Source organism: Nestor notabilis, unplaced genomic scaffold, assembly GCF_000696875.1.
Source record: "Nestor notabilis isolate BGI_N333 unplaced genomic scaffold, ASM69687v1 scaffold7785, whole genome shotgun sequence".
NCBI lineage: Eukaryota > Metazoa > Chordata > Aves > Psittaciformes > Psittacidae > Nestor > Nestor notabilis.
In genome coordinates, this window is record NW_009929739.1 from 60463 (window position 1) to 81265 (window position 20803).

The following is a 20803-nucleotide window of genomic DNA, read 5'->3' on the forward strand; positions in this document are numbered from 1 at the left end:
TGCAAAGTCAAATATTCTGTTCAGTTTGTGAAAATTTAATCTGGCTTGCACAGTTTTTCAAAATACAGTGATTACTGAGCTTTTTTTCCCCAGAATCCCACCACACGTTATTTGCAGAAAATGAACTAAGTCTGAAGACAAATTATAATGGTGCAATGAAGGAGGTTGTTACTTACAAGACATCTACACCATGAGCAGCAGAAACTGTTGAGAACAAGGAAGGCAACTCTAAGAAAAGGAAGAACAGTTTCACATTGGTGTTCTCTGGTAAATTGTTTCCCTTCACAGGAATGGTCAGAACACAAATAAATCAAGGTGAGTGTATCCCTCAAGTATAATGGTGATGGTTATGGAAGAAAAGTCTGTGATTAAAAAAAAAAAAGTCTTCCAAGCAGGGTTTGCACAATATGTAACCAAGTGCAACAAAACCTAAACTTGAGCAAGGAGGAGAACAATATGGAATAGCTGCTTCTTACGGACAGCCTTCACTCTCTCTGTCCAGTGCGTCATAGTGTGCACTAAGAAACATAGCAGGCAATTAAATAACACTGCATCCTTATATGTATGCACATGGGAGCATAAGGACCAAAATTACAATTCCACTTCTTCTGCAATTCCAGAATTTCTTAATGTCTGAATATAATTTTGCAAACATAAGAGTCTTTTTTCAATAATCTGTATGTGATATATGTGTCTAATTCTTTGTTTCATCCTACTGAGATTTAAAGAGATACTTACTAATGTGCTTTGAATCCCTGTAGTTCAAATTTTCCTTTTTTCTGTGAAACAGGATGAGCTGAAGCATAGCACTGAGAGTGTTAGTTAGTGTTAGTGTTCCATTTAACACTAAAATGGAAAATAATAAGAAACGATAATTTTGGCAGATCTTGCAATCATTACATACATTAGATAGATACACTAACTTACAGGAAAAAACAAGAGTTAAAATAACTGTTAGAATAAATGACTCTGTAAGTAAGCATTTAAACAAACAAAATACGCTGAATTGTTTTCAAATGAAGGACCAGTGGAAATGCTAGTGAAGCCAGTGTTTCAGAGACCCAGATGGAAATTTCTTTATGAACTGTTGAATAACATTTCAGACAGAGATCTGAAAAGAGGGTTACATGATGTGTTTTCAGTCTGGATCAATTAACCTGGTGCTTTATGAAATGATAAGAATAGGATTCTCAGTTAATTTCAGTATTTCATCACACCTATAGATTAATATGGGTATAATTTTTAATGTGGCATTTTTAATTATTAAAAAATTAGAAAACCAGATGGGATTACAAAACAGCAACAGAATACTTAATTAACTTTTGCCTACTGGGATAAATAGAACATACCACAGAATATATCAAAGCAGACACCAATGAGACACTATACATCCATTAGTATGCAGAAGGTTTTCTCTTCAGATATCTGTTCTTATCAGACATAAGCATATGTCTATCAGTTTTACTAAATAAACCCAGCAACTCACCGTGTTATAATCCATAGCATATAACATCATAGGTAAAAATCAAAAGTACACTATAATGCTGCCCATAAATCTGCCATCAAATTATGAAGTGAACAAAAAGTGAGAAAGAAGTTATTATTTTATGAAGGAGTGTGAAATTTAAGTTAGTTTGTAAATACTAAGAAATATCCTTCAGCCATGCAAGAGGGCCTTAAAACAAAAGTAACCAAAATACTAGATTGTAAAATTGTTGTTGTGTTTGTCTAATCATGTTACAATCACTGTCAGCTCCATTACATGATGTGTATTACATACATGGGTAAAAATACATAAGACATGAGTAAATCAGTCAAAGTGCAGACCTGTAAACCCATAATAATGTCTTCTTTGCTTATTTGGAATATCACTTGAATTTATTGCAATACTGTGTCACTTTTTGTGAATTTTCTTGTATAATTTGCCAAAATGTACTCTGAAATAAAAAATATTTTAATAGTATTACGACATTCTTCAAATGGAAGCTCTACAATTGCTTCATTTGGCCAATGAACCTTAGCTGATGACTTCCAAGATTCCTAGAAAAACTAATGATAAGTATTGCACACCAAATACATGTCTAAGTGATGTGCGCTGATACTTTTTTATTTAATAAAAATGAGTGTCACTGGATATATATGTGCATACATTTGGTTATTGCTTCTGGAATTAACAGCCTGCAATTTAATCCCAGTCTATTAGAAACAGGGCTCAGCAGACCCACACAAATTGAAATGAACACTTGCTACAGGCTCTTCACCAGGCATCAAGACAATGTGTTAGTATCTTCAGATTAATACCGGTTAGGTCTTGAACTGTTTCAATCTCACTCTAGACATTTTAAAACAGATGAAAAGTGTGTTAGCCAAAATAAAAGAATACAGAAAATACAATATTGTATTATTTACTGAACAAAATAACAAGTAAAAATAGTTTGTTTTTGTTTTGGTTTTGTATTTTTTTTAAACAGCATTAAGTAATGAAATTTAGACCATACAAGCATCAACAAGAAATGTAAATAACTGTACTATTAAGGTGGTATCTACAATCTTTTTTTACTGCTTGAGATCTGAAACTTCAAATGTTGTATACCTCACTTTAAAATGATACAAATGCCTTGTACAGTATGTAAAAAATTTGATAGTCAATGACTAGAATGAAATGTGCATACAATACCTGAATTTAATATTTTCATAGCTTAGGCCCAGATCATCTAAGTATTTAGGTTCCCACCCCTCGTGGAATATCTAGGTCTCAGTGTGTATCAACCCCTTCCATGAAAGGAGTAACTGCTTTTGACGGTGTGAATTTATAGTCTTGTCTTTCTCTGTACAGGGAGGGAAAGGGTCAATATTAAAGAAAGAATGGTTCCAATAGGCAGAAAGGTTATGGTACTGCAACTACATGAACCACCTTCCCTACGCAACATAAAAATATTCTAATATTAAGGATTATTTTACAACTCAGTGGAAATATGCAATAATGCAATCCATTTCCTTTGTCTGGATGACAAAAATGCAGTCTTAACAGTCACAAGAGCCTGCCTTGTGTTAGCTATAAAAAAAAATATATTTATATATATATTTATGCAACTACTATGTGCATTAAACAAAATCACTGTATGAATCAGCAGGGTTCAATAACACTTGTATCTGAATCTCTGGAAGGGGTGCACTGAAGTCTGGTGCTTCTCAGTAAGGACTCACAATGAAATGTCAATGGATAGAAACCCATTTGTTTAAAATCTTATGTTTCATATCACATTGCCTAAGAAATGGTCCATAAGATCTCTGGCAGCTAAAAGGATCTGTTGTCTTTACTTCAGAGTACTGCTCAGGAATGAAAGATATCCCTTGAAACAAACTTGAAAATTTAGTTTTAGTGAACATTGAAACTGAAAACCAGCCCGATTTCATTGTGAACTCCCACAAAATAATTTCACCATTGTGAAAATTCTCTGTTGTCTTCATTTCTTACCAATTTGAGTATCATGAGCTGTTCAGAGGATAGTAATCAGCAATGTACAAGAAACATTGTACTACTTCCAGAAAGCATATACACTGTGACTTGCGAGTTAGGTGACCAGGTTAATTTAGATTTGAAAAATGAGTGTATTTCGCATCCACTTACAGAAGAATTGGAAAACTCATTTCTTTTCTTCTTTACCTGCATTGAGATACCATTCTTAATAACCTGTGAAGACTGATCAGTGCTCTTTGCACTGGAAGGGTACAGATTTGTCACTCGGTCTTTGAGATACCAGAGAAGAACACTTGAACCAAAGGGCAATACCCTTGTGCACCAAAGCTTTATTGTATTTTTGATTACTGTGCATCCCCATACCTAAAGCCAATAACATGGCACTTGTGCCATAGTTCTGATACCATAGGTGTCCACTGACAAGTGTTCAGCATGAACCATTGTGTCTCAGTCCATTAACAAAAACTACTGTGCAGTGGTAGTCTGGTATCTTAGATAGTTTTTCTTGGACAAAGCTTATCCAAAATCTTCGTTCTATCAGGCTACAGCAGCTTAGGGCTCCTTTTCTTTAAAGAGAGGCAAAGTAAATGTCTTACACCTGTAGGCCAGTACTGGTGTTCTGTCCTAGAAATTTTAGCACTGCTCTGATACGATGAACCCTTCTTTCTCTCCAACTGGTTCCACTTCAGCATAGGCAGGATGTCCAGACCCTCTTCTGAATTTCATTGCTGGCCATCTGCTTGGGCGTCGCTGTAACAGCAGCAACAAGAAAATAAACTTTCAGACTATGAAGAAATTATTAACAAAAATCTTTAACAACACCCTGCAATTTTGGTCTCTCATACTAAAACCCACTCTGTGTAATTGTTACAGAAATGGAGAAGCACAGTTCAGCAGCAACAAATGTCAGAGGAATTAATCCCTCTTTCTAAATTTGTAAGTGGTGGCTGTTCTCAAAGACATATAAAGTAATTACCACTAGTCTTAGCAATGAAGATGATGAAATATCTCCTGTTGAAAACTGTTGATCAGTGGATTTCTGAATTCTGCCATATAAAAAAATGCCGATCCACCACCCCCTAAAGGATCTGTCCACTGTTTCTTCATCCTGGTTCTGCAGAGGAGTTTGCTAACATACTCTACTCCATGGGAGAATGTGTAGCAGTTGAAAGAAACTATACTTAAAAATAAACTTATTTATTATGCAGGACTGATAAAATACTGACCTTCTATTTAAAGTGCCATAATTTCTACTTCATCAGTTTACTTTGATAAAAGCAACATTTTTGTATAAACTTTTATGACCTTCAGGTACATGGGTCTTAAGAAGTCCTAACCAATTTCCACTAGGATCTTCGGTGCCTACTTTAAAACAGCTAACAGAGAAAAGAAACAGATCTTTTCTAGGGTAGATAACACAGTTCCTGTATGATTATGATGACTCCAGGAAGGAAAAGTACGTTGAAAGTCCTGTATTTTCAAAGTAATTCATGTCTGAGAAGGCTTAGACTTTGAGTGACCAAGCTGAGATTCTTTCAAAGGGAATAGTTTACAGGAAACTAGGAAAATTTCTTAAAGTCAGTTAGCAGAGAAAGCTCTCCTAAAATGATTATTCTTCACTGAAAAATTTATCTCCCAAATCTGCTGATACTTATTTCTTTACTGACAACTGCTATGATCTGCTTGGAAGGAGGGTTAGAAGATATAACAGGATTTATAGAAACATTGCAAGAAAATGAGAGGAGAAACAATGAAGATAAGATACAGCCTATTTTTTCATTGACAGTTCAAATTTTAAATAATTTTACTTTATCATCTTTCTTTTGAAAGTAAACACTGCATTTGATTTTCTGTCCCCTTAATACCCCATTTTGATTGCCTTTAGATCACTAAGGATTTTTCATGCTGCTGAGTAGTGGTTCTGGGGACCACAGAGCAGAGACAGCCATGACATTATGCTGGGACTGTTGGACAACAGCCACTAAAGAAATCTTGGGGCACCACTGAACCTTGTTACTAACAAACCACACAGGTGTATGCTGGTACAGCACAAAGTCTTCTCCAGTGATCACCATCAGGAAGATAAAAGCAATCGGTTCCTTTTTCTTCCATTGCAGGATCTGGTTACTTTTGAGGCATCCAGTGTTAAATTCTGTTTGGCAAGTAATTTTAAATTCCAGGCCTTTCAATTCAGTACCTTCCTATAAAGTAGGAAGGCAGAACACTGTCCTCTTTAATGATGTCTTTTCTTAATAAGAAAACTTAAGTCTATTCAAAATTTTGAGACCTTTTTCTACAAAGCTTGATTCAGAGTAGTTTCAAAATTAAGGAGGACAGTTTGGTTACTGCTAAAGAAAAAGGGACATGTGCTGTTCTCAGATTCAGTAAAGTAAATCAAGAATAAGTCAATTAAATATAAAGGATTTATTCCAGATTTACACTGGTATAAGTGAGAAAAGAATTTGACTGAGAGGTCTCTAATGAAAAGAGGAAATCAAAAACCACTGGAAAACTAGTACGAAAAAATAATTAAAGGCAATCTCAAATGGCAGTATGTAAGGATGAGCTGCATTTTAATGTATTAAGATGCTCCCTAATTGCATTTTAAGATGTAGCCATGATTAGTTACGACTTTCTTGCTGTGTTGCTTTAGAAACTAAATGTATCATTTTTGGCTATTCTTTTTAATTGGCCATTCCAGATAATGAAATATGGAACAGATGTGTATCAGTTCTAATGATACAATGCCATACAGCATAAACATCAGCTGTTGCTCCAAAAGTAATCCAACAGATTTGAAGGTCAACTCCAAATATTACAGTTACAGCTTTCTGTAGTTTCTTGTCATGCTTGAGGTAAGATTTTCTATTCCTAGTGATACTCTGTTTAATTTCAACTTTTTTGTGTGCATGTGGATAATGTAAGTGGTTGCCAGCCTTAAAATAGAGCACTGACAAGCTAACAATTCATTGACTTGCGTATCGACTCCCAAAGAGGTGTAGTGGTATCACAGTTTTAATTGGTAAAACCAAAAGTAACTTAATTGATACACGGAGATACAAAGCTTCTTGAATTGGTGAAACAGCTCAAGAAATGCTTAATGCGAAGCAGAGTGATAAGAAGACACAAAAAAATCTACCCTCCAAAAACCAACCAACCACAACCACAAGTGCCAAAACCTGACCAATAATACAGGCAGAAAGCAAACTGGATTGTCATGCAATTTAACAGGGAAAAAAATATGTTTCTTCCTCTGGAATTAGAACTTTAAGAAGAAATCCTCTGAGCTGTGTCTAGAGAGTTGCAACTTCTGCTTCATTTCAGTGTATTACAAAGTGGGAAAACAGGGCCTGAATCTTCCTTGGAGTCATTATTTTAAGGAAATAAGCTGAGGGAAAAGTACCTGTGGCCTTACACGACCAGAATGCAGAAGATACATGTCAGGATGCAGAAGAATAATTTATGATACACATTAGAAAAAAAGTTAGTTCCCATCTGAAGATCAAATAAGACAAAATGAAAGAAAGTAGCAGTTGGATAATCCATGGAAAGTGAGATCTAACTTTCATGTTTCTTACCTTGTGACTGTTTACACCATTGTTGGTGGTTGTGCAGTATATTTGACTTCCTATAGCAATACTAAGCCTAGAATAAGTGCTTTTAATTAGGTCTTGAAGTATAGGCAGAATGGATACTATTTGTCTTACTTCCGTGAAAAGAAAAGGAGGAGATTCCACCTATGATTACTAAAGGGTGGAGGCTGGAATAATATCTCACTGTTGTTACACAGAAAGGTCTCCAGGTGTGTTCTTGTCATTGACCAGTTTCTTCTTCTGACATATTTCCACATGAGGGAATTTTGAGCCTTATAGGTCCTATTTTATCCATCAAAATGTCAGAATGGTATGACCTCATTAAGACACGTTAAAAAAAGAAAGGTTTAATATGTATCTAAATGCACTTACTTGAATATTTTCTAAAATCCCCTCAGTTGGCATGATATCAACGTGGTTTCCAGTACTACATTCTATGACTACTTTTTTTTAGGTCACTAGCTTTAGATCATCTTATTTGTTGAACAGTAACTCTTTTGAACAACAAAATAAAAAGTGGCTCAAGTAAAAAACTACAGGCAATATTGGTTGTATTTGACACAGAATTTTCTAGTAAACTTGATCATATTGAAAGGGAGGAAACAGAAAAGGACCCATCAGTTTTTACATTACAGGCCTGTATTAACTGTCCAGAGATCATTTAAAGTGAAGCCATTTATTTTCTACTGACAGCAAGGCTCCTACCTATTATGAGCTAGCAGATCACCAGTGATGCAACTAGAAAATAGGAATGGAAGTCTGCTACAATTTAGAAAAAAGGTAAAATTCAAAAAGAATTATGTATTTCTACACTGACTTACAGATAAAAAAAACAATCAGTGTCTCAAATTAAAACTATCTTGAAAACAAAGGAAGTGATTCGTCCAGAATTCCAGTGAAAAAGCTGGTACAAAATCAATTCAAGTTTTTTTAATGGATTTTAAAAATATCTGGAAAGAATAAACTGAGTATACATAAATGAGAAGTAAAATCTACTTTATACATGCCACAGAAAAATAAATTGTAAGGCATAAGCAATATACAAGATCAACTACAGGAGGATGACAGTTGTATGAAGCTGTATTGAAATACTGGTGTTTGAAGATTGATGCCTTGCTCTTGAGAGATTCTTCTGTTGACATTATACACTATGTCTAAAATTTATTCCAGTTAACACTTTTCACCTGAGATCGTAATTAATTAAAATCAGTTATAATAATGTGTGTTTTATTAGCTGCAGTAATCCTGAGCACTTACATTTCCTTTCATACATCTGCATTAACACAAGTTCCTGTCAGTAATGGACAGGAGGAACTTGGCAACATGTATTACTTATTTGATATTCTTACATCCTATCCTCATCCTAGCCTTCATTCAGTACAGAAAACTGGAATAAGCATGGTTTTGTACAGATCTGCAATGTCAGAAGAGCAGTGAAGGGAAGACATAATGAAAAATCTGTCCCTCTGTTGTTTCCCCAACCCTGCTACATATACACACTTCATTCCGAAAATTGTCTAAAATATTATCAACTGTTCCTTTGGATATTTCAACCAGCATAAAATCCCAAAGTGTTTGTGCATGGATCAACTCTTCACTCCTATTCAGCAGTAAACCTGAACAGCAGATTTTACCAAGACACACACACATCCTATTTCCAAACTGAGTTTACATGAGTATAAATAATTTAATTAGCATGAGAAGGTCAATCTTTCAGTCTTGAAATACTCTCCAAAGCTCCCTAGCAAACCTGATTTCCCACTAAACGACATGAAAGCTGAAGTTACTGAATAATTTTTAGGCTGAATGCTCTGATGCAACTTTGTCTCCTCTACCTCCTCTGATTATTTTCCTGAATTTAAAAACTTTGAAATCTTTCAGAGGACTTTTTCACTGCTTGTACTGAAGGCTGCATCTTACCTTTCCATTGATGGCAAGTTCTTTGTCAAATATGAGGGCATAAAGACATTTAAATCTATTTAAAAGCTTTGTCAACAAGGCCTATTTAATTCGCTTAACCGGAAATACATATGTACAGAGCTGTCCAAATTCTGGATCAATTCACAAAACACCAGAAAAAATTGTAATGATTTGCTCAAATTGATTATGAAAAGCAGTAAAAGCTATGGTAAGGTCGATCACTAAGTGAACATATATTAACCTGGTACCATCAAGGCCCAGTATACTAACACTTGTCCACTTGTCTCATTACAAGGAAAGATCTTTCTGTTACCAAGTACCTTGGCTATAATGTATATTTTTGTGCTTAAAGTTACCTGAAATATTGCTTATGCATTTTTAATTTGTGATCCGTATTTAATCTCTTCTAGAAGCACACAATTTATTTGGCAAATCACAGTCAGAAATGGATGAGGCTTCAAATAATTGTACTTCTGATATGTATTTCCAGGAATAAAAAAAGATCAATTGCCTAACACTATGTTAATCTAATATTTTGAAGAACCTGTTCTGAAATAACAATGCTTTAGATTTAAGATTCCATAGGATCATTTATTTTTCTTTTTGATAGAAGTGCTTGTTTAAAGTATCTCTTTGTGATTTAAACCAATTCTTGTTATAGCAATGATTCTGCAGTCTTGGGTTCATCTAAGTAGGTGACTGCTGATGGACGAGAAACAGAATGCCTCCTTCCTCCCCACCTTTGACTTTTATTGTCAGTGTTGATTATTTATTTTAGTGCTTCTCCCTTGTGGCCGATTTAGGTTTCCCTTTCTGAGCTGCTGGTTCCTGCTGGACTGGATAAGCTTTGGAAAAAATAACTTTACTATCAGTACAAGGCAATGACAGCAAGATCAATGGCAATACCCTAAATGCCAGGATACTGCAAGACTTTGAAAGAAGAGAAAAATGATACTTGTTCTCTTCTTTTTAGTCATCATCATCATGAAACACAATTCAGCCCAGACTTCTGGACAAAAACCAAATTGATGACCATGTCAAGCCTATTTCAAACTAAAAGTATAATCCCTGTAAAATTTATATATATAATAAAACAATGGGCCATATCCCAGAAGAAAACAGCAGAGCTGTGTGAGTATCATCACCTGTCTAAGCCAGCTGAGGATCTGACTATTTTTCTTTAATTCCGTCTTTATTTTTCACTCTGTCTCTTACTTACTTCTCATTTGTTCAAAGATGTACACTGCATTTGTGACATTAATGCAGAAACCTGGAAATAGTGCATGGAGAAAAGGGCTGGATTAAATGCTGGCTCTTATTTGTGAAGTGCTGCTATGTTCAGAGATACAACAAGGCAGAAATACGCATTAATTCCCTCAGCTCTGAGACACTATGAACTATATCCAGCTTTTTTTACAATTTTCTCCCTTTATTTCCTTCCTCTAAGTAGACAGCAGAAGGTCAAAATCTGAAGATCTACTGCTAGATCTGTGTGCCACTGAATGTTTCCAGATACTGAAATATAATCCCCTGTACAGCTCAACTGTTAGAAGAATATCCAACAATTAGTGCTTTCTCAGACCACCTCAGCTAGAGCTCAGAATTTGGGAACCATCCTCAGTCCATGTTAATATCCTGTTACCTTATTGTAAGACTAAGAAGAATTAAATGACAGGAATGCAGATCCTTCCATGCTGGTTGATCTTTATGCTAAAAAACAGTCCCAGGCTTATTTAATTTACTGGTAAAGACATAATTCAAGTTAAATCAGAAAGACTTGAGGTGCATCCCCCAGGCTCTGATCATGCACTATTATTTTATTTGCTGAAGATCTGCAGCTGCTCATTCCTTCTTCCTCCTCTTTTTCCCCAAGGTGACTCCCTGGCTCCATAGCACCAGTTCAACTCTCTGTGTGGCCATTTGAAAATATCCAGCTTAAACATCTAAAATGAAGTAAAACAAACAAGTAGAAAAGACACAGGTATGCGCACGTGTGTGTAAGTGTACTTGTGTATTTCTAAGCAGCTGAATCAGCACAATAAAGCTCTGGAAGACTTCCAAGGAGGGTGGGAACACGAAGGCAAAAACTGTGACCTTTAAAATGGGAGCTTAACTTGAAAGAATGATAGCTTTTAACCACAAACACCCACTTACTCTTCAGTATGTGACATACTAACTACTATTAAGACATACACAGTGACTATTAAGAAATATATAGCCTCTGAATTCACTCATATCCTTACATCTTATCCTTACAGCTTCAGAGTCTACATGTGTTTAATAACATAGATTTGGTTTTGTACTTACAGTTGAATATGAGTCTCAGGGTCTCTGCCTGAGGTTAAGATGGCCCCAATTTGTAGTGTTAGTTTAGACTCCTCAAAATCCCCTACCCGTGGAGAACTGCCACAGAATAATTTTACTCTGCTGTTGTCAAGCCTTATATAAGCATGTTTGGCAATGGTATCACTGTGTCCAGCTGGGAAAAGACATCACAACATCGGACTCCCTGCCTTCATATTGGCCAGAAATGCCTCTACTGTCTTCTCAGCTGTGACCAGATCATGTTGCCTTTGTTCCCCAAAGGCAGAGCATTGGCATGATAGCTGAGGTAAGTTTCAAACATTAAAAGGACCTTGGACCAACATATAAGTAAGAAAGGTAAAAAAAAACACAAAAAAAAAAGCATACACATGAAAACTTATTGTGCCATATGCAGCCCTTCTGACCACAGATAACTGGGTGCAAACAAGCAAAAGGTATCTGAATAAAAGACAGTCTGCCTTACGCCTTGCTTTTTGATTTACTAAATGTTCCCAGGACGTTAATTGCTCTCGGTGCCAAAGTTCACACACAAATGCAATCAATAAGGGTTAAAAATATAAGAAAAAAGGACCTGAAGAAAAAGAAGGGAAGAAATAAAACCTAAAATACTAATAAAACTGTTATTTGTCCCCAGCTTACTGAATTTTGAGCAAATCCATATGACTCAGTTGGGAATTTCTTTACTTACATTCAGCTCCAGATATTTATATCACATTTGCTATGATCTATATCACAGGCATGCAATCCACTCTACCACCAGTGTATCATGCTTGGCCACTAAACCTCAAATCCTGAATGCAAGTATACTACACAGGTTAGTGAATAAATTCATTACTTTTTAATTGTGGAACAGCTTGTGTGTAGCTCTATGTGTTATAACTGGATTTCTGACATAAAGTTCTGCTTTGTTGAAAAAGACATGAAGAACACTATTTGACATGTATGCTATTTTTCAAATATCGGTGCAAGTGAGTTCAAAGTATACTCAAGAGACACAGGATTCATCAAGGTAACCGTAGGTATGTAACATGATTCAAAAGGGGAACTTGCTGGCAATGAAATCAAATTAAAGAGAGAGAAAGACCACACAGATAACCATAAATAATTAATAAAAAAACCCCAAAGCATGCAGCATTTTTTCTGCATTTCACTCTGCAAGCTAATCTTTAGTCAACATTTACTCTCAGCTTTTAGGAAGAGCCTGCATTCACTGGAATTTTGACTGAAACTCCCTTAACTTTAAAAGTTGATAATTCATTCTGTCTTTAGGGCACCAGAGAAGTGTCCACTTTACACAACAAAACACATGTTGAATAGTGTAAGGGCTGGAAGAAACAGAAAACATTTCATTTTTCTTTGAATCATCTACACACTTAACAAAAAGGGTAACTTTTTTGAAAAAGTATTGAACTATTTGAATGGCATTCTTTTAAAATGATACACTATCAGGGGCAAATTGAATAGTATTGGCATTCAAGACTTCTAAAGCTGTTTGTTCAAAATAGCTATATTTGTTCCAGGTGGGGCTGGACATACGCATTGTGCTCAACAGCTATTTAAAAAACTACTAGAGGAAACATTTTCTTCAGACATTAAGGGTAAAAACCCCCATAGAATAATGTTACTCTGTTCTAAGACAATAGTTGCTTTTGGAATAAATAACATTTTTTTTTCACAGCTTTTGTGTATTGCTTATTTAAACCAACTAGTGCACTCAGGAGATCATTTAATGGTGCTCGGAAGTGTCACAAGGGATTGCATAAACTTAAACGGTGAGGTTGAAGTGTGGGTGTATTTATCCTTATCTGGGTGAGTTCACTACATGGCAAACATGAGGGGCATCATGAATGGGCTTTGAGATGCGCTATGTGAAAACCTGAGAGAGGTGGTAAGTGAATACTGGGTGATATCTGCAGACAACACAAGGGAAAAAGAGACTTAAAGCCTCGGATATGAGACCAATTTATTACACTTTTCTTTATTCAGTAACCAATCATGCTTATAAACCAAATCATCTCAAAATTCCTTACGTAGCCCTTAACCCAAAACCCACAATGAAATCTGACTGAAAATGATGTTTTACCTACAAAATCATGACAGCATCCTAGAATCTCAGATGTAAAAAGAATTTTCGCTATTATTTATGTTACAGTTTTGAATAATGCTATGTTTAATGACAATATGATGCCTCTATAAACCACCTTCTTTAAAAGTAAACACTACTGAAGCGGGTCCCCATTCTTTATTTTGCCCAGCCTTAGATATATATTAATTACTGATGACAGATAAACTGATGCAGATTTTAATTTGGCTAGAAGACTTGATGGCAGCCTATAGTGTACTAGTAATTTTTTAGACAACTGCATGAGGGAGCTGCCTTTCCATCTGTCACATCTTGTTTTAACTGCGCAACCTGCTTTATCAATCAAGAGACTCGTAGAAAATAGTATTATTTTCTGAAATATTTATATGCTTGTTCTCATTTCATGACCAAGCCCATGGCAATGCTCTTGAGCTCTTTCTCATTAGATCCACATTTCATTCATTTCCCATAAATAAGGCAGCTTGTCTGCTGTGGTATTTGGGGTACCATGTTATCCGTAACAGCTTACTCAAATATTTTTCAATTGCACAAATTCAATAAGAAATGCTCTTCTGTCAGTTACTTATGTATACCACTTATGCCTCATTATTTTTTTATGTTTCAGTTTCAAAATGCAAGTCTGAGAAGATACATTCTCCTCTGTATTTGAAACATGGACATCATATAGATTAGATGAATAGAAGAGTATTCTACTCTTTGTTTCTTGAATTGGTCAAAATATTTTTTTCCTTTCAGAAATTAAATTATTAAATTCCTTAAAAGCAATTTCATTTCCAGAATGGATTACCTTATTCTGTCCTTCCACACTTACAATACTAACAATGGCTTTAATTTCTTTCTCCACCCTCTGTGGTTTTACCACTGAATCAGTGGTTTTGTTGCTCACGGGGAAAGGACACTCCTTCATACCTAGAACTTATTTATAATTCCTGCTAAATTCTTCACAAGCATCACAGCTTTCCTAGTAACCAGACGAGGATGTGGTTTATACCACATTTTACATAAATTTGATTTTGACTGACTTCCTCCTGTCCTTATTCAATTATTTTAAACAGAAAAATTATGTTTTTCTAGTTTTTTTAAAAGCCTACATTGCTTGCTAAAAGACACTTTAGGCTTTGACTGCATAGATTGATTAATGCCATCTGACGATTAAATTCAGTGGAATGTATTTAACAAAACTGATTAAGGCACCAGTGCTGGCATGAGTATGATATCAGTGAACAAAATAAATTAACATGCCATTACTACAGTGAGAACAAATATAAATAAATAAATGTGTGTTTTAACTTGGTATTCTTCTCTCCTTCTTAAAAAATGGTGTTGCCATTTACTTAGCCTTTCAGTCACATCATAACAGATAAGAAACTTGTTTTTACTAGAGTGAAAGAATAGCAATTCAATCTGTGTGGGGAAAAAAAAAAAAAGAAAGGGACAAACCCTTCTCTTTTGTACAAGGACTTCACTGGAGTTTTTTTGCCTATATCAATAGAGAAGCAGCTTGAAATTTGGCATAGATGTGAAGGGATACTATTGATTTTATTATGTGGATGCTGTTCCCTGATGGTTAATACAGTTATATTGCTTGAACTTGGAATACTTATAAACAATTAATTTTGATTTCTGTCACTACTATTGCATGTATGCAGTGTATCTATTATAATATGATTTTAGAAATGAACAATTCTGTTCATGTCTCACTTCAATTCACACTGCTGTCACAAAGAATGAATGTCTATATCTTCGTGGTCCAGGCTTTTACTTAAGTAATCCCCAGATACACCCCTAGTGATGCTTCCAGTGGTTCTGCCTCTCCACTATTGTCCAGGCTCTCAACAGTAAGGAAGTACTGCAAGCGGAGGTTATGAACAGTCAGTGCTTTCTTTCATGTTTAGCAGGAACATTGCTGAGTTGAAGAAAAAACACAAGTAGGTGTAGGTATTCATACTTTTTTGTAAGATCAATGGTCATTTCTCATATTGTCATGTACAGTGGAGTTGAGCTGACTGAGTGTCAGCATCTGCTATGTAGATGTCTGCACCTAAGGTAGGTATCTGTATCTGAGGGAGAAAAACGGTAATTTATCTAATTCTAAAGGAGATGTCTCAAATAGGGCTGTTGGATCATGATCTAAAAGAGTCTGTTCCTCTCTTCACTAATAGAAAGAACAAAAGAAGATGATATTAGATTTAGATGTTAAAATTAGGTGCAAATATTTTTTCCCACACTCCGAGGCAAAGTGTTAAAAGATTTCTGCAAATGAATGTGTGGAACAGCTAACACAGGTTTCCAGCTAAGGCTTACTTTAAGTCAGCTCTTCTGAAGAATTAAGGATGCAGAAGTTTTATTTTTCTACAGGAAAAAAAAATCAGAAAATCGGAAAAAAATGTATGTCCCAAAATAAAATGCCAGTGCACATAAAAGCTAATGGAAAAATGCTATTTTGAGAAAAATGAAGGACAGGAAAGAGAGGTGGAGTGGTATCTGAACTTTATCTTTTAGATATATCTTAGATATATGCCCTGTGTAAAAAACATTAAAAGTAACAGCAATGGTAGTTAAAGTAGCAGCTGAGTGACAAACATGCTTAGAACAAATCAGCATCACCTTCTAGAAGAGGTCCATTTCTTTCATGCTTACACTTTTAACACAAGAATACTTTCTAGATTTAGTTAAGAAAGTTCCATTTTGAAGATCCAAATTATCCTAGCCAAATGACAGGACTAGTAAAACAACATGTTATTTTTGTCTCTTACCTCTATAAAGAAGAGACTAGCTGCTGATGTTGGATGATGATACATATAGATGGTCACAAGGATGGCTGCAGCCACAATGAGGACCAGGACTAGAATGCCAACAATTAAGCCGGCATGAAGTGTTCCACCTTTCTTCTCTGCCGCACTGTCATCTGTGGAAGCTGCACAAATAGCACATTTATTAGCACAGTAACTTATGTTTTATCCATTTCATTTCACAGATGGCAATTGAGCATTTGCTTTTTCTGTTACATTACTCGTTTTCCACAGCCCAAGTTGGAAAAAGATGTTAGATAACTCATACTCTTATAATCTTAATGAACAGACATTTCCAAATGTTTTACTAATTCTAACTCAATTAAAAGAATTAATATCCTTTCTTTTGAATGTGATCTGGACGTTCTGAAGTTCCTAATTATCTTCATAATGAGTTTTGCTTTGATTTCTCATAAAACTATTGTAGTTGCCCTACAAACAAAAAGCACAAATTTAAAACATTTTGAATGTTGTATTTTTTTTCTTGAAAGGTTCAAGTTGAGACATACCACAAAGTCTTGTAAGGTCTAAACACATTATGAAAGCCTGATTCATTAGCTTGGAGAGGGATTTTGAACCACCCTGTACAATTGAATCAGACAGTCAAAGGTGTAACAGATGGATGCTAAATGACCCTGGAGTCTTCTAATCCTGGTCTGAATGGAACACTCATCATACCAAAGTATTACAAAAGACCATCCATTTACTAAACTGATACCAAGAGGCCACTCATGCTATGCTCCCATCAGTAGGAAAGATGGCTGTCTCTGTCACGCAAGCAACTTGTCATCAGAGCTTCCAAATAAGTGACTGAAAGTCTTTCAAAAACACTGCAAATCTTGTGGAAAAGGTCTCTTAATAATTAGCCAACATCTCTAGAACTACTGTGCTCAGGTGTAATTTCTACTTTGGACAACCTGGAATATTAGAGCAAGTACAAACATGGTGATAAGCAATGATTTTTCAGCATCCTCTTGAATAAAAGAAGTGCTGTTCTACCCATTACTGCAGGCAAAAGAGCAATTCAGAAGCCCTAAGTTTAAGATATGCCAGAAGTGTACTGATCATTTGGCTTCACAAACATACCATTCTCCTAATATTCCCACTGCTTTCTGCCTTTCTGGCAATCCTTTAAATCACCTCCATGCCTTACACCATACAACACCTGCCTCTGGTCCTGCTTATGAGAAATTTTCTTTCAATTCCACTTTTAAGTTTCCTCTCATCATGCTTGTTTGCCAAGCTGCCTATAATGAAATTTTTTTATTTCTGTGGTCATCCTCTTTATTGTGCCATCCCCCTAAAATATTTGTTTGGTTTTCTTAGAGTGGCATGGTCTGTTCCTTTTACTTGTTCTTGGAAAACAGCTACTGAGTTACGGATACCACTTCAAACAAGTTACTGTTATTGTTGTTAATAGTAACAACAATAACTGTACATGCTTTATTACTATTCATCAGATTGTGAGTAGACCATTCCATGCTAATATTAAAAAAGAGAATTGGAAAATAACAGAAGAAAGGTCTATTGATCTAGGTAGTGTTAAATGCCTTGTATCAGGGGTAATGAAAGAAAACAGGAATGGTTAATCTCAGTGTACTAGCTCATGCATCCACATATGGCAGCACTTTTCTCACCAGATGAAGGAAGGCCGGCATGGCTTGTCACCCAGCAGATTGCATGGCACCATTGCAACAATAGGGAAAAAAGGAAAATGAAGATGCATTATCTTAGCCAAGAGATATTTCTAACTATTACATGGAAGTGAATCTATGGGGAAGTAAAGGGATTCATGTACATTTTCTCTGCTTTTGCCCATATTTCCTCAATCACGAGTCAGGACAGCTGAAACCCTGCAGCAGTGCTCTGCTCTTTCCCATGAAGTCAGTGAGACAGCTTGTGGAGTAGGAGCTAAGTAACAGAATTAGAGGATAAAGAAAAAGAATCTGATAATTTGAGATGCTAAACTAGAATGTGGGAGGCATTAATGAATTTAAGAAAAAATTGCAAGCATGCACCCACACTCAGATACCGCCTAAGCCTGAAGGTATCTTCCTATTCACTGAAAAGTTCAGAAGTACTTGTTCACACAGGAACTCCAGTTTTAATTATGCTGATTGTGGTCATCAAGTTGGAGCTTCGGCATGAACAGGATCCCAGAACCAGGCCTCTGCCTGCCTAAATCCTACAAAGGATTTCTTAGCTTTCTTAAAGCTTAGTTCAAACAGGTATGTGAGTTTTAAAAAAAGAAAAGCAGTTTCAGCCTTATTTGATTGGGGGTTTTGGAGTTGGTGGGGGTTTTTTTTTGTTTTGTTTTTTTTTTGGTTTTCTTTTGTTGTTGTTGTTCTTGTGGTTTTGGTTTGGTTTGTTTTTTCTTTTTAAACACAGTACCTGCAGGAAAAATTTCCAGGCCATCCTTTACATTGCAGTGAAAGAAAGGAGATATTGCCTAGTATGTAGAAGATCCATTTTCAATGTATTCCCACCCAAAGGGCACTTAAAACACTTCCTGGTAGTTGTAGCACTATGTAGCAAAGGGTGCAAGATTCACGGGGGAAGCAGAAAAGAAAGGTGACCCTAAAAATAGTTCCTCTAACTTTCAGTCAGCAGTGTCTTTTACTTGACATAGCTATTAATAATTTATTAAATATCTATTCACTTTCAGCTGAGAATAGATGAAAGTATGCAAGCTCCAGTCTTAATTTCTGCTCATGCACTGTAAAGATATTTAGTACTTGCACATATATTTCAAATCACCAAACAAACGCAAGTTAAGCAATTGAAAGGCCATCAGGAAAGGCCTCCTTTATTGCAGATGCTCTGGGTTGGGCTATTAATTTCCATTGATGAGCAGTTAGTTGTGTGAATCATACTACGAAGAAGCAACCATTCCCTAGAAGGGGCCGAGGATTCATAGTTTGTCTGTCTTATAATTGCCTTTTTGACAGCTTCATACTCTTCTACTCTTCCCTTCAATAGCACATCAGTGCATCATAAACCATTTTGTCACTTGTACCCATCTTCAGGCCAATTTGCACTAAATGAGTAATCTGTACTGTTACTATGTTATGGCTGAAGGCAGAACATCATATTCTGCATATTAAAAACTGCTGGACTGCAGTTAAGATCCTAGCTACTCTGTAAAGGCCATCAAATTAATCCCCTTTGATCCAATATTTTTTCAGTGTTTAGCATCCAGCCTTGCAAATGAGAACACCGTCTCTTCCAAATTTCTACTAGTCTAAGGCAGAGCACTGCATGGACATCAATGCAGTGATCAGAATGCCAAATGCAAAACCAAAAAAGACATATAGTAAATGCTTTTTGACAACAAATGTAAGTAACTTGTAATTTCCATAATCGAAATTCAGTTCATTGACCCCAGGGCTCAAATACTCGTGAGAAATTGATTTCACTCTCTTTGCACTGAGACAATAAACAGTGCTGTCAAGTTTGAAAATACTCTCTGCTTCAAAATCAACTGACAGTTCTTTTAAAAGCCACTGAGGGAAATGGATGAAAAAAAAGGACTTGGAAACTTTCAGGTGCAGAAATTTTATTAAGATTACCAGAGCACATCTGCTGTTCCAGGCAAGGCTAAACCCATGGGAGGATATTTGTCTTATGACCAATCCTTTCCCAAAAAGAGTTGTCTCAGTGGAACTTTCCCCAAACTTTCCTTTTCTTGTGCTCAAAAAAGCAATTGTTGCATATAATATGCTCCATATTTGTAACTCCTCCCCAAATTATTACATGCATAAAGCTTTTAAGCAGAAGGAGCATATTAATGTCTCCAAGGTTAGTCTGCTTCTCATTAGGTGTTGAATTACAGGACAGAAACAGCAAGTAACTCCCCCCCTCCCCCCGATATAAAGGCACAGCAGTACAAACATGAAATAACTGTTCTCCTGCTGGAATGCTGTCTAAAAATTAAAAGTGAAAACACAATAAAAAATACTCTCATTGTTTGCATGATAAACACATAAAGACTATATAATCTTTGATTTTGTATTATCGTATTATGTCTCTAGTTACACTTGATTTAGCTTCTTTTGGAGTAGGAAAAACCAAGAAACTTGAGGAATTACTATGAATGAAAATTTTGTCTTGGCCCATGGGGACTATGATGCTGACTTTAATAGAAACAAAGGTGTGTACGAACTGAGGCTGCTATTTAGAGTTTTTGTCTTTTTGATACTTTCTCATTCTTTTTCTCATTATTGCATATTAACCACTGAGGTCTGCAAAATAAAAAAACACATTGTTTTCTGTTATCTAAATTTAAGGTTTACACAAAGTTTCTCTTGTGATAGCTTTATATATGACAAATCAAAATTGTGGTACATGCATTTTCACCCTCACGATATGAGATGGACGAGAGTTTATTTACCAGAGATTAGTATCTCTGTCTGCGAGAGAAGAGATACAAAAATGTTTTATGGTAAAATTGAGGAAAAATAGGTGAACATCTGGTCCATCCTGGCTAGAAACTTTCTTTTATATAAAGTGACATGGAATCAAGGGAAAAAAAACAGACAAAAAATAGGATTTCTTTTTGTGGACCTGGAAAATAAAGCTTTGCTCTTTC

General features: G+C 35.7%; 1 protein-coding gene across 1 annotated transcript in view; it reads right to left on the reverse strand.

Annotated features, from left to right (window-relative positions):
- Nucleotides 1-3799: 3799 nt before the first annotated feature.
- Nucleotides 3800-20803, reverse strand: part of LOC104406210 (plexin domain-containing protein 2-like) — a 56509-nt gene continuing 39505 nt past the window's right edge. Inside the window, exons 7-8 of the mRNA XM_010015129.1 lie at nucleotides 16180-16340; nucleotides 3800-4231 (exon numbers count right to left, since the gene is read on the reverse strand). Of these exons, the coding sequence (XP_010013431.1) occupies nucleotides 4115-4231; nucleotides 16180-16340 (278 nt within the window). The 3' untranslated portion in view covers nucleotides 3800-4114. The remainder of the gene's footprint in view (nucleotides 4232-16179; nucleotides 16341-20803) is intronic.